Here is a 17,773-nt window from a genome sequence, read left to right on the forward strand (position 1 = left end):
TCCCGCCATCCCGGGAATTAACCTTGTAAACCTATGCTGCACTCCCTCAATAGCAAGAATGTCCTTCCTCAAATTAGGGAACCAAAACTGCACACAATACTCCAGGTGTGGTCTCACTAGGGCCCTGTACAACTGCAGAAGGACCTATACTCGACGACTCGTGTTATAAAAGCCAACATGCCATTCGCTTTCTTCACTGCCTGCTGTACCTGCATGCTGACTTTCATAGACTGATGAACAAGGATCCCCCCCCCCCAGATCCCGTTGTACTTCCCCTTTTCCCTTGACGCCATTTAGATAGTAATCTGTCTTCCTGTTTTTGATACCAAAGTGGATAACCTCACATTTATCCACATTAAACTTCATCTGCCATGCATCTGCCCACTCCCCCAACCTGTCCAAGTCACCCTGCATTCTCATAGCATCCTCCTCACAGTTCACACTGCCACCCAGCTTTGTGTCATCTGCAAATTTGCTAATGTTACTTTGAATCCCTTCATCCAAATCATTGATGTATATTGTAAATAGCTGCGGTCCCAGCACCGAGCTTTGCGGTACCTCAATAGTCACTGCCTGCTATTCTGAAAGGGACCCGTTAATCCCTATTCTTTGTTTCCTGTCTGCCAACCAATTTTCTATCCATGTCAGCACTCTACCCCCAATACCATATGCCCTAATTTTGCCCACTAATCTCCTATGTGGGACCTTATCAAATGCTTTCTGAAAGTCCAGGTACACTACATCCACTGGCTCTCCCTTGTCCATTTTCCTAGTTACATCCTCAAAAAAATCCAGAAGATTAGACAAGCATGATTTCCCCTTCGTAAATCCATGCTGACTCGGACCGATCCTGTTACTGCTATCCAAATGTGTGGCTATTTCATCTTTTATATTTGACTGGCATCTTCCCCACCACTGATCTATAATTTCCTGTTTTCTCTCTCCTGCCTTTCTTAAAAAGTGGGATAACATTAGCTACCCTCCAATCCACAGGAACTGATCCTGAGTCTATAGAACATTGAAAAATTATCACCAATGCATCCACAATTTCTAGAACCACTTCCTTAGGTACCCTGGGATGCAGACCATCAGGCCCCAGGGATTTATCAGCCTTCAGTCCCATCAGTCTACCCAACACCATTTCCTGCCTAATGTGCATTTCTTTCAGTTCCTCCGTCACCCCAGATCCTCTGGCCACTACTATATCAGGAAGATTGTTTGTGTCCTAAGTGGTGCCCAGGTATCCACCCTTGATCTTGTACTGTGTCCATGGCTTTATAATTTCACAACAGTAATCCATTTTTTGGTCCAGCAATTTATTACTAAAAATTGATGAGGTCTAATTATTTCAAATGAACAAGTATAACTACTTAACCATAGTGGCTGATGTGCTTCATTCTTTCTGAACACTACAGTAGTGACTGACTGAGCTGTACACCAGATTCTTACAACACACTTGAGTATGTGCTCAATGTTGCCTTGAAATTCAACATCGCTAGAATATCCAGGAAATCGTTGGCCCATGGCTGCTCAAAGTAGAAAACCATTTATGTTGTGACTGAGATCCTGAAGCTGTGCGTCAGGAGGACACAGGATCCCTGCGTAAGCTGTATAAGTGCAACTTTTCGCAAACTGCTTATCTTCCTGCCCCATCCGTAGAAAATTCCACATTTCCCACTATTGGCCTCATCAGTCAACCGAGAACCCACAAAATTAGAGCATAGGTCAATCCCGAGAGGCTGCTGAAAAAAATGATTGGGTTAGAACTTTGCAATAATTGTTACACTGCTCTTATTTATCAATTCATAGTTTTGCTATACTTTCAAGATTTAATTTAGCTAATTCAAGAGAGTTGTTTGTGACTATGGCAAACTGCTGTGGGTACAGATTTATGTTGCAGAATTGATTGGGGGGGTGCGTGATCCCACCTTTTCTGACGTAAAAAAAAACATTTTTCTCTCAATTCTTTGACTTGAATTATTAACTGTATATCCTGTATTTTGGTTGAATAATCTTTGCCCCTCTGCTCCATTGGAGCAATAGTATTAAAAAATCTTCAAGGTAGGCATGGTGGTGAACAGATAACCTCATGCATTTCCTTGTGTGCCACACATTTGTTTGTTGTTTGAAGAGATGACTAAGAGAACTGAGAGTAGGACAATATACGTCGTCTACATTGTTCCCTGAAAGTGGCACCACTAGTAGACAGGGTAGTGAAGATGACATTTTGCACAGTTGCCTTCGTTGGTTAGGGCATTGAGTACAGAAGTTAGGAAGTCGTAGGTGACACTTGGAGTATTGCGCGCAGTTCTGGTCGCTGAGCTGTAGGAACAATGTAATTGAGCCAAAAAAAACCATAAGGATGTTACTTCAACTGGGGGGCTTGAATTATAAGTACCGGTAGATAGATTAGGACTTTTACCCAGGAGGGTGAGGTGTGAAATCTAGTATAAAATCAAGAAGGATATCGGTAGGGTGGGTGGCCAGTCTTCTTCCCAGGGTAGGAGAGTTTAAAACTAGAGGGCATAGATTTAAGATTCAAAAGGGATCTGAAGGACAACTTTTTCACAGACGGTGGTGGATATATGGAATGAGCTGCCAGGCGAAGTTGTAGAGATTACTACAATTTACCATATTTAAAAGACATTTGAACAGGTTAATGAACTGACCAGCAAACCCCGCGCATTAACAATATCCTATACCCACTAAGGACAATTATTACATTTACCAAGCCAATTAGCCAACATACCTGTACGCCTTTGGAGTGTGCGAGTAAACCGAAGATCTCAGAGAAAACCCACGGGAAGAATATACAAACTCCGTACAGACAGCACCCATTGTCAGGATTGAACCCAGGTCTCCGGGCGCTGCATTCGCTGTAAGGCAGCAACTCTACTGCTGTGCCACCGTGCTGCCCTTAGTACTAAATGACCTACCCCTTATTCTTAAATTGTAACCTCTGGTTCTGGACGCCCCCAACATCGGGAACATTTTTCCTGCATCTAGCCTGTCCAGTCCTTTAAGAATTTTATGTTTCTTTAAGATTCCCTCATCCTTCTAAATTCCAGTGAATGCAAGCCCAGTCGGCCCATTCTTTCATCATATGTCAGTCCTCCCATCCCGGGAATTAACCTGTTGAACCTGCGCTGCACTCTCTCAATACCAATAATGTCCATTCTCAAATTAGGAGACCAAAATTGCACACAATACTTCAGGTGCAGTCTCACCAGCGCCCTGTACAACTTTCCTCATTTATAGTGCCAGGTTTTGCCTGCTATCAGGCTTGATGCCATCCCAGAATTCGGGTCACTCAAATCCTATTACTTTGATCAGAAACTAAAACAAGTTCTTAGTTGCTTTAATAGTTGTGTGAAATCTCTAATCTGTTGCGTCAAAGTAATTTTGTGTGTCAATATAAGCACCTTTTCGTATATGACTTCTTGCTGATGTTACCAAGAGCCAGGGTCCACTTCCTCAAATGGGTTACTGATGAGGAACTGAGTCAACATTTCAACGACTGCTTAATCTTGCGAAATCTCCCATCAGTAGTTTACACGCGAATAAATGCTACAGTTCTACTTTTGTGGTATTGTCTGTATTATGTAATTTATTATTATGTATTTTTTGTTGTGAAGCTTTCTTATTATTCGACTTCACTTTAAATCTCTAAGGTCATGTAATTCCACCAGAAAATATTTTGCCTATAGTCCTCTGCAATGGTCCATCGGGCCAGCAGCTGGAGTTCACCTTTCAGAAGAGGGACAAGACACCACTGGTGAGTATATTGGTCTGTACATTATTCCTGTTGCCTTATCTCAAAATTTGGCCTCACTCAACAAATCTCAATAGCAGATCGTACATCTGCCTAAAACACAGCTATCTGCTCTTGTTAGTGATTCAAAATCTTTACCAAAAATTATTTATGTGTTTAATGTTGGTTGCGAGGTTACTTTGACGCAAACATTTTTGGTTTGAATAATGCACTAGTCAAGAAATCACAAGGAAGTAAGGAAACGGTACACATTGTTGAAGGAATTGACTCCACCAACTTTCTATTCAAGATACAGATGTAAATTGGGATAATGGGGACATTTATTTTAAATATTATGTTACTGCTATCTGAAAGACCAGCTGCAAGGTTATTGGAACTAAACAAAATTGTAGATGCACTTAGAGTTATGCAGCACTGAAACAGGCCCTTCAGCTCACAATGTCCATGCCGACCTATGTGTACAATCCCATTTACTAGGACTGCTATCATTTAGTATGTGTGGAATTTGAAAAGCAGTTACAATAATGTAGTAGCTTTAAATTATTTGGAGGGTGGGCTTCATTAATTGTACTGCATTATGAAAATGTGTTATCTCTAGAACTATAATGACTAGTCTAAAATCATGGAGCTCAAAAACAGGACCTTTTTAGCTGCCATTGACCACCTGTCTACACTAATCTCATTTATCAGCACTTTGTATGTAGTCTTCCATTCCTTGGAGATTCAAGTCTGTGTCCAGGTTCCCCGCCATTGACTCCATCCACACCATGCTGCCTCGGAAAAACAGCCAACATAATCAAATACTTTTCTCACTCCTTCCTGTTCCCATAGAATGGCCTCGTTCTTTGATGTAAGATACTAAAAGGAGGTTAATTGGAAAACTGCCCCCACATTTCATTTGACTCCCTGTCGATGTTGATTGAGTAAAGGTTTGACTTTCTTTCCATACATCCAGCCACTCAGAAGATAACAGCAGTTTTTGGCATGACATGTTGGAGGTATCTGTGATTGGAGCTTGAAATGTTTCTGAATAAGAACCTATCCAAGTAGTAAAATCAAGCAGACATTTGTCCTCGGCATTATAGCTGACCTCAATCTGGCCTTGTGTAAGATCCATTGGGAATATTTTAGGGGATAGTGATTAACACTTGTCATAGAACTGTAGTGTAAGGAGTATCGTGGAGATGCTGTGCATTGATCATCACTGAACCCCAAATGGATAGTAGTATTACTAGCTTTTATTTATTTGTGCCTTCCTGAAATGTCCAATACAGTATTTCTCAATGTTTCTACTCAAAATAGAGATGTCCACAAGCCATCTCTAGTTCTTATAGCTCAGCTGGTTGTAATTGTTTTCAGCATCTTTCAGTTCTGTTCATGACTGAACAGTGAAGGAATCTTGTTTTCTGCACTATTTTACCACTTTTTCTTTTCAGCTGGATGAATGTGGCCGGGTTCTGGTGAATTTATGTAAGGTGGTCCCTGGTGGCATAGTGTGCTTTTTTCCGTCTTACGAATATGAAAATCTTGTATACAAACACTGGGAAAAGACTGGTCTCCTGGTACAACTGGAAACCAAAAAGAAGGTATTTTAGTTTGTCATTTCTGTGACTCATTGACCTCTATTATGTTTGATATAACCAATCATTCCACTCTTCAGACCTCACTGAGATTTGGAAGAATGAAATAAGATCTCAATGTACAAGGTTCTGAGATGTGTTAATAGAGCAGACTCCAGAAGGTTACTTTGTTTATGTACCTTCGTCCATTTTACATACAGAATAATGAAAAGCGTAGATAAAGTTGATATAGAGAGATGTTTCCTGTAGTCCTATCTCTACTTCAGAGCCGTCAATGTATGCAAGGGTATGTGTATTTCACTTCCTGAAGTCATTCACAATCTCCGTGGTCTTGCTGATGTTGACGGAAGGTTTGTTGACTTTTGCACCAGCAGTTAATTGGAATGTAATCCTTTTTAATTTTTCACTAACCACAATACTTACCTTGTTGCCATGTACATTTTGTTTCTGTATTGCCATCATATAGCTGGATGTAATCATAAGATGCTGTGATTTCTGCTGCCTAAATTACTTCTGTTTATCTGGTGCCACAGATTTTCCAGGAGCCCAGAAAGGCCAGTCTGGTAGAGCAGGTGCTTTCCGAGTATTCCAGGTGTATCCAGGTATGTATAAGCATGTGCTGCCATCATTTGAAGTTTCAGGGTTTGGTGGTTTTCTTCAATAGAGGGTCAAACAAAATGGCTGGAGGAGAGTATCAAGTTTAATTTGACACATGAATAAAAACTTTTGCATTCATAATATAACCCATCATTCATTCCTGACAGGACAATTACAAATCTCAAATTGTGGAGTACAGAGACTAATAAATAAATGATGGGTCTTTGTCCCAAACATTATGGAGGGCACTATAGGTAACGATATTGGAGAATTAACGTAGGATAGGTTGTCATACACTGCACGGATAAACAGATCTCAACAAGGTGCCTGGTGGCTCTCCCCTACCTCTCGTAAGAGCTAACGTTTCCAGCAAAACCTCTGTTTTTAGATAAAACCAGAAAATGCTGCATATACCGTATTTCCCAGCAATGAAGACGCACCCCCGCATTTTGAGTTGCAAAATTTTGAGAAAAGGCTGGCGGGACATAATTTCTCATTCTCAAATAAATTTTAAAAAAGGAACAATTCAATTTGCCCAAGGCTTCCAGATCTCCTGCATTCTGAATGACTGAATGGTTTCGGGGTGGAGGGTGACGTGACGGCAGGTGGAGAGATGGCGGGGAAAAAAGGGAGCACACCGGTCGGTGCAAGTTGAATCAGTTGTGATCTTATTCAATGACAATACTAGTTCAAAGGACCAATTGAGATTACTCGTGCTGACACAGGAGTAAGCTCCATCACACGCTGTCCTGTTCTCCCATCGCCCGCTGACCCGCTCCACTCTATGATCTTTGCTCTTGAGCTGATCCCCTCACTGTCCGGTCTCCGAGCCAGGTCAAAAATAAGGATAACGAGAATTTCAAAAATAATACCAACTGGTTTTGTGTGCGTCTGTTCTCACTTGACCGACAACTGCCACGCACCTCCAAAGCCTACGTGCCACGGGACGAGCTGTTGCGCCCAGCTCTGCTCGCTTGCCCCAAGTCTGGCTGTGACACCCAGGTTGGCTGCAGTTCCCGGGTCGGCTCGCTTGGGTTTGCTTGAGTTTGTGTTGCGGGCGGATCCGGGCCGTAGGTTTCCGACCCCTATGTTAGGCCTCATTGTGTGCCTTCTCCCCCCCCCCCCCCAATGTTTTAAAAGCGATTTGGCCCAAGTCTATCTTTCTTGGCTAACAATCTAGCCTTCAGCCTCCAAGACACAGGTAAATTTTTGTGCCTCATTTTAGGGTAAAAAATAGCATCAGGAAATACGGTACTCGGTATGGTTTAACTGTTAGTGGTGCTGAGTGAGAGAATGGTGAAGGCTGCTCACTCACAAATGATGAATGGAAACAGAAAAATACAGAAAGCTGCTTGAACGTAGTAACAAAAATGCTGCTGCTTACGTATGGCGTGCACAGCATAAAGTTGTAGATCAAGGGTAGACATCCAGGACCGCATCAGTTACTGGGTGGATGGCTTTGATGCCACCAGGAAAAAGCCTCAGTGAGCAGTCATTCACGATGTGTGGGACGGTCTGGTCTGGATGTCCGCAGTTGCAAGCAGGGTTGTCTGTCCCCCCCCCCCTGCTTATGCAGGTAAGGAGCTGTTCTTATGTGGAGGATGCGGATTCTGTCCAGGGTTAGCCATTCCTTGCGATAGAGGTCAAATCCCGGTGGTTTCACTGTGGGGTCTGTGATGACCTCTTCATGGTTGGTATTGGCATCTTTCCAGGCTCTGCGCCACTCAGTCTTGGAGTCAAAGTCTTCCAGGGATTTGACTGATGACCAGTGGGGTTTGCGGACTTCAGGCGCATGTTGGGCAGATTGTTCAAGTCAGCATGGATGGAAAGGTCAGGGTTAACCTCAATGGTGCACCAATCTTTCAACATCCTCGGCCTATTATTTAAATTATGTAAAGCGCTTTGGGGTCAATGCAAATTGGCTTAAAATGCGCTATATAAATAAAGTTTACTTACTTACTACTTACTTCTGCGTATGCTGGGAGGGGCGATATGAGAGAGGACAGGGAGCCACTGCAAAAGTGTTGGCTTGTGTCCCTGTGATGACCTGCATTGCAAAGTTAAGGACAGTGTCAAATCGTTTGATGTGGCAGCTATTAGCCCAAGCTGTTGAGCAAAACTCGGCTGTTGAGTAGACTAGGGCTAAGCTTGCAGTACGGAGGGTGAGTGCATTGGATCCCCAGCTGTTGCCTGCAAGTTTCCTGATGCAACCTTCACGTGGTCCACCCTGTTTCAAATATAATGCTATCAACCGACGTGCACAAACAAAAATGTTGTGGATGTGGAATTGAAATAGATGATGCTGGAAATAATCAGCAGTTCAGGCAATATCTGTGGTGAGAGAAAATCTGTTGATGTTAAAGGAGGTTAACCTTTCATCAGAACTAACCAGTTCTTAAACGGTCTGCAAATGCCAGTTGTCTGAAAGAAATCATTGCAAGCTCCTTAAGGCGGTAATGTGGCGAGTCAGAAAATTCGTTTTTCTTTAGTGTTCTGGTGGAACAGCAACAGTGTTCTGAATAGGCAGATTGAACTGTGATTAACTGACCACCACCATTGATATGATTCACAGATATTCCCTTCCTCTCCATCCTGCTACTTAAAACGGTCAATTCCTATCTTTTCCAAATCCGATGCAAGCTCATGAACCTGAAACATTGATTGTATCACTTTCCACAAATGCTGCCTGACCTGCTGTGTATTTCCAGCATTTTCTATTTCTCCTGTACATTGCTGAGACAAAACATAGACTTGGCAACCGTTTCACTGAATACTTAAACTTGGTCTGCCAAATCTTACTGGATCTTCCAATAGCTAACCACTCTAACTCCTCTTACGATTCTCATACTGACCTTTCTGTCCTGGACCTTCTCCAATGCCAGAGTGAGGCCACTCACAAATTGGAGGAACAGCACCGCATATTTTGCTTGGGTTCTTACAACCAAGCAGTATGAATGTTGAATTCTCCAATTTTAGGTAACCCGCTCCCCTCACTCTCCTCCCACCCTCCCCACCCCTTCGCCATGAAAAGATGGATAACTAGTTTCACAGTTCATAATAATGATTCCCTCTTGGGATTGCATTGTCTCTAGCGAACAATCGGCCAATCAGGGAACCTGCCTACGTGAGGTCATCTGTTGCCGGCCCTTAATTGTTTTGGTCTTTTCTTGGTCCAGTCCCAGTCCGTTTGCCTCCCCAGCCCCCACACAATCAGTCTGAAGAAGGGGCCCGGCACACATCGTCACCCATTCATTATCTCCAGAGTAACTGCCTGACCCGCTGAGTTACCCCAGCACTTTGTGTCTATTTACTATTTCATGTTCAAACCTGTTCTTGTTGAGCATCTCTATCTTTGTTTCATTGTAGAAGTGACAAGGATCAAAGTTGTATAGCGATTGAGAAGAAACATTGATGTACCTTGTTTTGGAGAGAGAAGCGACATTTGCAGTACATTTTGAGCCCCATACCCGCAAAAGTAACTGTTATATTTAATGACCTCCAGAACTCAAGCGAAACACCAGGCCCGATCACCGGGGCTCTGCTCTTATCTGTTGTTGGGGGAAAGATGAGCGAAGGAATCAACTTCTCCGATGACATGGGCAGGTAGGAATTAAAAATGTAATAACTCCAAAGTTCTTTGTCCAACCCCATCAGAAATGTTGCTGCTGTTGAGTTTTGCTTTCCCTCTCAATGTGAACGAAGGGAGGGCATCAGCATTAGCTGCTGGGCCTACTCCACATGAGATCCAATAAAAGTGTTGCCATGTTCAGCAATAGACTAGGAGGACTGCGTCAATAGTGGATCTCCATTGTCCCAAATGAATTGTGTGTCAAGGATTGTATTCATGTACCTCGTCACCATGTTTAGGGAGTCCCAAGAATTTTGTCTTTTGCCAAGGTCTCGTTTTTTTTTTTACAACTATCAGATGGTCTTTTCAATCTCTTGCCATGGTGGGATAGGGCTGAGATTGAGGTGGGTGGTGCACTACAGAGTCGAGAACAGTTGTGTCAAGATTAAGAAGACCATCAAAGTGTTTCTTCTAGCAGTCACTGTCTGCTGTCACTGTCTGTCCTTGGTAAGCTCTCCTCTGTTCTTGACTATCAGTGGGCAGGGCATGATTGAGCATAACTTGACAGTACCAAAGAATCCATGTCATGATCGTTGGCTAGATGCTGGATCTTCAAGATTGTTCGCACCAATTGTTTACTCTTTATGTTGAAGGTTTGATTGTATGTTTAAAACCATGAAAGTTTTAGTGGTTGAAGGATGAATAACAGAGAACGTATATTCAATATGATTGGAAAATAATCGAAAATAATATAGAGGAAAATCTTTTTCTTGTAATACATGGATTATGGTTGATACAGATTCAGCGATAGCTCACAAAAGGGATTTAGATGAATTCATGGGAGAAATAATTGCAGGTAAGAGCAAATAAGTTGGGCCCCGGGTGGACATCTCTTTGATGGTTTTAAACATACAATCAAACCTTCAACAGCAAGAGATTGAAAAGACCATCTGATAGTTGGGGGAAAAAAAACGAGACCTTGGCAATAGACAACATTCTTGGGACTCCCTAAACATGGTGACGATGTACATGAATACAATCCTTGACACACAATTCATTTGGGACAATGGAGATCCACTATTGACGCAGGATTTTAACACTGAGCTATGAACATATTGAGACCTGCCAGGAATTCAATTTCAAGGCAGCAGAGAGATTTGAAAGCTCAGAATATGTCGGCAGTAACTGTATGAGTGTGGGATCTGGAGCCTTCCTCACATTTGCTTTTAGTTCCCAGTAGTCCTTAGGTTCTAACATCTGAGGTTATTTGCAAGGCCAGGGTCCCTTCTGCCTGAACTGGACTTGACTATAACATTTGCATGTGTCTTACAGGTGCGTGGTGATGATTGGAATGCCATTTCCCAATGTGAACTCACCAGAGCTGCAGGAAAGGATGGCGTACTTGGATAAGAACATGGTATGTTGGCTGGATTTCAGAAATACAAATTCTTTTCATATTACAGGAGCTGGAATAGATTTGTTTAAATTTCCAGATACTGGAAAAAATCCTGTGTCTCAGCTCGCAACCTGTTATCGAGCCAAGCTACACATCTCTGGTATCATGAAAGTTATCTGTACTTTGCATGGTATGCGTGGAGATACTTAACATGACCCTTCAATTTTCAGCAAAGGCTGATATAAGCCTTCATAGTTTACAAGGGCACAACTTTGCAAGGTTTCGAGGTCAGTTTATTGTCACATATACCAGTTAAGGTACAGTGAAATTTGAGTTTGTCACTGCTATCTTTTGGTCCCATATCTCAATGTTTGTAGATTAATTGAGATGATTCTATTATAAAAAGTAGTTATCCTCCTTAATACCATCCATGTTCTCCAGGGATGCTGCCTGAGTTGCTAGGTTACTCCAGCATTTTGTCATTTGTTAGTTATCCTCCTTTTGTTTTCTCTGCTGAAGATGCTGAGATGAAGTCTATAATGCGTGATTTCATCCATTGTACAGATATGGTGTAGATTGCACTTGCCAAAGCTTACTGAACACAATGCTTATTGAGGTGTATGGTGGAACAGGACTTGCCTGTGTAAAGTCATCCAAAGGACTTTCTAATGCAGTCACTCACTGCAGTGGAGATCATGGAGAGTGCTCTGGAGAGAAAGTCGCAGGGTGGGTAGATGATCGGGTTGGGGGACAGATGGCCAAGAAAAAGACAGAGGGTGGGAAAATGGCAGTTGAGAGACTGGTGTCGAGGGAGATGATGGCAAAAGAAGGTAACTTGCCTTAAATTCGGATCGTTTTTCTGGGATGTGGATGCTTTTGGAAATCCAACTCGGCTTATATTCACTGGAATTTAGAAGAATAAGAGGGTATCTTATAGAAACATAAAATTCTTACAGGATTGGACTGGCTAGATGCAGGAAAAATGTCCAGAACCAGGGGTCACTGTGTAAGAATAAGGGGTAGACCATTTAGGATTGAGATGAGGAAAAGCTTTTTCATCCAGAGAGTTGTGAATCTGGAATTCTGTGCCACAGAAGGCAGTGGAGGCCAATTCACTTGATGTGTTCAAGAGACAGTTTGATATAGCTTTTAGGGCTAACGGAATCAAGGGATATGGAGAGAAAGCAGGAACGGGTACTAATTTTGGATGATCAGCCAGGTGCAGGAAGGGCCGAATGGCCTATACCTGCATCTGTTCTCTATGCTTTTATTTATTGGCCAGCACTAATTGCCACTGAAAAGAGGAAGCCGTCATCAAAGCACATGCTAGATCTGGAGTCATTTTGACCAGACTGGGTAAGGGCAGTCAAGTTTTTCTTCCCCAAAATACATTTAATGATTCAGATTGGTGATTATGACAATCTAGTAGTTTTATATACACTGTTTTTATTTATAGATTGCTGATTTATCTAATTGAACTTAAAGCCCTTAGCTGGCATAGTGCAATTCAAACTCATGGTTTTAGATCAGTAGTTTAGACCTCTTGGCTGCTAACCAGTAGCCCTGGGTGGAGTGGGCATAGATTTTAGAGGTGCTAGGATAACTCTGGTGTTGGGTAGATAATGCAAGGAGAAAGAGTGGAGGTACAGTGGGAATCGAGGGGTGCAAGGAAAATAGTTGGTGGGTGAGATGCTGGAGTTGCTGGAAAGAAGGTTTGAGGATAGGAATAAAAGTGGAGGGGATGGGCAGTTGGTGATAAATTCTGAATGGTTGAGAGGAGATTGAGGATCAGGTAGGATACTGAGCAGTTCATGAAGGCCATGGAGAAATTGGAGGGAGATTAGTGTGGAGGGTATTGACGTCCCATTAAATAACAACTCTTACAAATCTTTACTAATTTCAAACAATACCACCAAAGTAAGGAATTTCACATTTTCCATGTGTTGGGGATGGGGTGGAGGGGTAGTCGGTAGAAAATGCAGAAAACATGGGAAAGGGCCTCTGTGCGTGGTGGAGGAAGAGATATGAGAAGCGGAAAGGAATTAATGTGCTGCACTTTGGAAAATAATGTCAGCACAAAATGTTTAAGTGTTCCTGAAACAGCAAAATGCTCCCCGTCGTTGTAATATGGCAACAGGAAATTGGAACCTCCTTCAAATTGCACCGATATCCTGCCGAGCTGTATGGTTTCAATTTTAGTACTTTTGGGTTTCATTTGATTTCAGGAACTATTCTGCTTGCCTCATTTTACAATTTCCAGTCTGAGATGTTAGACTGGCTCTCTCTTTATTGTTACCCTGAATATAAACGTACTAGAGCAAATAGATTGAAGGGAAACCTTGGTCGTTTTGCTCAGAGCGAACAAATATATTGCTTTACTGCTCCTCCTTTATAAGATTGATAATTGTTTTAATAGTTTAGAGTAGTTGAAGCATTTTCTTCTTAAATTGTTTTTTGCCTCTACATTCTTGCACAAGCAAGTTGGAACAAGTAGTGATGCTACAATAAAACTATTTGTTCTTCAGTCTCTTCTTTCTGCCATTATTGTTGACTAGTAATTGGTCAACGTGAATGCAGGTAACTAAACTTTACTGTACAATGCACAAAATCATGGATGAACTATAGGTCAGGCAGCATCTGTGGAGGGAACATCCAGGCAACCTTTTGGGTCAGGATCCTTCTTCAGACTGTTTCCTGCACCTTCAGATTGTGATATTTTGTTTACAATATATTGGTAACTTCCAAAGTGCAGGTTGCATTTTAGCCCAGATCTGCAGGTGTAATTTAATCAGTTTGTAATATTATCTGGAAAGCCACATGCAGTGACAGCACTATTCTCAAGTATGGGTATGATTCGGCAATTCCACTCATTTAAAGAGGCAGTAAAGCGGTCATTTTGAAATATATAATTTTCATGTTACTGCAGAGAATGTCCTGCTTTATTGGGAGAGGTTGCTGTAGTTTCCTCTAAAATTCTGATTTATCGAGGAAAAACAATGTCATTTGTAAATTAATCCATATAAGTGGTTCAGTTTGCAACATTACAAACAATCCTACTTTTAGATTATGCAACTAACAACATGAGAAGGAATAAAATATTTTCTTGCTGTGTGCATTTCACCCCCACAGGCAAAAACGGATGGAAAGAGTCCAGGAAAAGTACTACTCGAAAACCTGTGCATGAAAGCTGTCAACCAGTCTATAGGTAGGTGACTAAAGTGAAAATAGGTTGGAGGACAACTGGATGAGCAGTGAATAGCAATGGATAGAAAACAGCCTGGCAGAGACTGTCCTACCAGGGAAAGGCCATGGGCACAGTATGAGGGAACCATTATGAGATGACAAAACAGAGATAAGAGGAGAATGTTCAAGTACTACTGCTCAAAGTGATGAACTTTGTCATGGTGAGGCTATCTGTAGTGAATGAGGGTCGGATGAGGCAATGTTATGGCAATATTCACTGTACAAAATCCTTTTTATCGTCTTTAGTTTCTTTGTGATCTTTGATTTGCAGTTGCATTAAATTGTACAGAAGTTTACTCATTCAGTTATCTGATCTTCGTTCAGGAACCCCTGCCCCCCCAACAATAACTCTGCCTTGCATCCCTACAGGATGGCTTCTGGAGTTTCCCCAAGAGTTGTTTCTTTACATTATTTACATGCCACACATTGTATTGTGTAATCAGATAGGGTCACCTTCTATGTACGCAGTGGCGACACCTGGATCTTCCTTGCTTTGATCAATCCCTTCACTACCCCACCCGCACTTGGCTAGAGGGGGGCAAATTCAACCCGCTGATCAGCGCAGAAGTTTCGATGAAGTTGAGAACGGCCGCCTCATTCGGCCCAGACGCCACATTTTCAAGGGGATTTCCGGGGGGGATTTCAAATGCACGCTCGTAATTTTAACTGGATTAAAGGAGGTGCCGGACCACCAGTTGCTGGAAAATCAATGGTGGAACGGTAGTAAGTCAAGCCACAGAGGTTCAAAGTGGTTTGTGCTGCAACACACACTTTCCGAGTCACTGAGTTGCAGTCTTGTAGCTTGTTCGATGTGAAAGTTTGCATGTCAACGTTCCATCATTTCCGTTCTGTGCTGTGTGTAGGGCGTGTGATCCGCCATCGTGAGGACTATGCCAATATTGTGCTCCTGGATCATCGCTATACCCAACCCAGAATCCTTGGCAAGTTGCCAAGTTGGATCAGGGGGCGAACACGTACAGAGGCTTCATTTGGACCTGCTCTTGCAGCCATTGGAAAGGTGGGGCATCTGAGATGTTACATTTAATACTTGTTAGCTAGTAAGTAAGTAAAATTTATTTATATAGCACGTTTAAATCAACTCGCGTTGAGACCAAAGTGCTTTACATAGAAAAAAAATAAATTAAGCTTCCATACATCCATAGAAAAACTAAAATTAAGAAAAATTACACAACATATTGTATAATTCAACACAAACGTCCCCCCACAACAGAATAAAAAATTTCCACTGTGGGGAAAGGCATCAGAAAGTTCAGTCCTCTCCCTCTGTGATCGCCCGAGGTCGGGGCCTATTTGTGGCCTCCGCAGCCAGTCCGATGTTTTCAGGCCCTCTTGCCAGAAAGCTGGAATGCCGGCATCGGGTGAACACTCCTCTATATTAGATTTATTACTAAGTAATATTGCTGAGAATGGATAACTTCAAAAATCCTCTATTACATTATCATTTGGTTAGAAGCCTCTTTAACACAATTACAACATAATCCCACAGATTTTCTTTTCTTTGTGTTTTGCAGTTCTTCAAAGACAGGAAGTCCCTTGGAAATACTACGTAAATGGACTCAATTGAAAGTGAAATGCTTGTGATAATATCAACCTCACTCAGCTTCAACTGATTTAAGCCACTGAATCAGCCGGATGGCCCTTCACCAGTTGTATGAAAATATACACAATTGTTTCTTATAGTTTCCATTTTGCTTGTTTTATTGTGATTGATAGTTGAGTTTTAAGCATTTGTAAATTATTTGTATTCTCTTGCTGAAATAAAATAATAAATACTCATGACCTCATTTGTATAGAAATCTTATCCCTCTGTCCTCGAGGCCATGCTGCCGCGAAGAAGGGCCCGGCAGCTGTAGCCAAAGGGTGGAAGCTCGGATGCCGCTGAGCTTGGCCCCGAGGATCGTAGAGTCGAGGGAACCGCTGGTGACGACGGAAGTGTGGAGTAGGCCAGTAGAAGTGGGTATTGCTTCCAGCGGCTTAAATCTCAGCTGCAGGAGGCATATGATGTCTCAAATCATTCAATCAAACCATCCAGTTTAGACTTAATCACTTTACACTCCACTGCCTAATCTCAATGATTACGATTTCCTTCTGTGGTAGAGAATTCTAATGTTTATTGATCTCTATTTTAGAATTTCCTTCTCGTTTTAGTCCTGGGCTTGTGGAAAATTCTGTGCTTATTGAAATTCCTTGCATTCTTAACTCCAGCAAGTACAAGCAAGAAAGGGTGGTAACCGTGGAGTGCAGGAGACCCACATGGCTGTGTCTAATGAAAACAGGTATGCCCTCTTGGGAACTGTCGGGGGGAGACGACGCTTCCAGTCCGAGTGGCGGGCTCTAATCCTAGAGATGGGACTCGACAGGCAAGACCGACGTTGGGCAGACCCATAGTGGTGGGTGACTGTCCGAGGAGCGGACAGGAGATTCTGTGGCGGCAGACGAGACGCAGGGATGGTCTGGTGCCAGGGTTCAAGATGTCAAGAGCCGAATTTAGAACATTCTCGAGAGGGAAGGCGAACAGCCGGCAGTAGTTGTGCACGTAGGCACAAACAACATAGGGAAGAAGAGGAAGGAGTTTCTGCAACGTGAGTTCAGAGAGTTAGGACTGAAAAGCAGGACTTCTAGGGTGGTTATCTCTGGATTGCTTCCAGTACCTTGTGCTAGTGAGGACAAGAACAGAGAGATAGGGGATCTGAATGTGTGGCTGAGAGACTTGTGCAGGGAGCAAGGATTTAAGTTTATAGACCACTGGGATCTCTTCTGGGGTAGGGGTGACGCATACAAAATAGACGGGTTACACCTGAACTGAAAGGGGACTGATGTTCTGGCAGGCAGGTTTGCTAGGGCTACACGTGTGGGTTTAAACTAAATAGTGGGGGGGAGGGTTTGACAAATTGGGACTATAAAGATGGAGTTGAAGGGGAAGAAAGTACAGGAAAAGTTACAAAAGACTCAAATTAATGGTAAGGAAAGTTCGAGAAGGGATAAAAGTACAGTCAGGACCAGTTGTGAGGGGGATGTGAATACGGAGGTCAAAGTGTTGTATGAATGTGCAAAGTATAAGAAATAAGGTGGATGAGCTTGAGGCTCAGTTGACTAAAAATCTTGGTTAAAATGATAAGTTCTGAAGGGACATCTAAAAGAGTGAGTGTGAGGGGCTTGAGGAAGGGAATTCCTGAGCTCAGGATCTAGACATTGAAGGCACTGCCCTCATTTGTATTAAGGATGTTCATGAGGTGGAGATGCACAGGAATCTTGGGAGGATTTTAGGGCTGGGTGATTTTTTAAAAATCCAAGTCAATTCAGCGGGCCAGAAATTTTCTCCTGCAGCCATGAAGATGCTCTGGGTATTCCCGCTGAGTTACTCCAGCTTTATGTCTCATTTCAAGAGTTAAATAAAAAACAGTGCTGGAGGAACTCATCTGTGAAGGGAATGGATTAGGAGTTGTTTCGGGCCAGGGTTCTTCTTCAATAGGAAGGAACTACAGATCAAAGAAACTAGAGTGGATACTAATATCTTTGCTGCAGATCAGGCATGGTATTCTTTTGATTTAAATCGGAATTCTGGTTTTATTGTTTTCCTATTTGTTCATTTTTTT

General features: G+C 42.5%; 1 protein-coding gene across 3 annotated transcripts in view; it reads left to right on the forward strand.

The window, feature by feature from the left end:
* ddx11 (DEAD/H-box helicase 11) overlaps positions 1 to 15,953 on the forward strand; it is a 58,045-nt gene extending 42,092 nt beyond the window's left edge. For all 3 annotated transcript variants that reach the window (XM_033037765.1, XM_033037766.1, XM_033037767.1), the window contains exons 20-27: positions 3,672 to 3,775; positions 5,209 to 5,358; positions 5,886 to 5,954; positions 9,452 to 9,552; positions 10,850 to 10,934; positions 14,043 to 14,118; positions 15,020 to 15,174; positions 15,689 to 15,953. In XM_033037765.1, the coding sequence (XP_032893656.1) occupies positions 3,672 to 3,775; positions 5,209 to 5,358; positions 5,886 to 5,954; positions 9,452 to 9,552; positions 10,850 to 10,934; positions 14,043 to 14,118; positions 15,020 to 15,174; positions 15,689 to 15,727 (779 nt within the window). In that variant the 3' untranslated portion in view covers positions 15,728 to 15,953. The remainder of the gene's footprint in view (positions 1 to 3,671; positions 3,776 to 5,208; positions 5,359 to 5,885; positions 5,955 to 9,451; positions 9,553 to 10,849; positions 10,935 to 14,042; positions 14,119 to 15,019; positions 15,175 to 15,688) is intronic.
* Positions 15,954 to 17,773: the final 1,820 nt, after the last annotated feature.

This window comes from Amblyraja radiata, chromosome 19 (genome assembly GCF_010909765.2).
Source record: "Amblyraja radiata isolate CabotCenter1 chromosome 19, sAmbRad1.1.pri, whole genome shotgun sequence".
NCBI lineage: Eukaryota > Metazoa > Chordata > Chondrichthyes > Rajiformes > Rajidae > Amblyraja > Amblyraja radiata.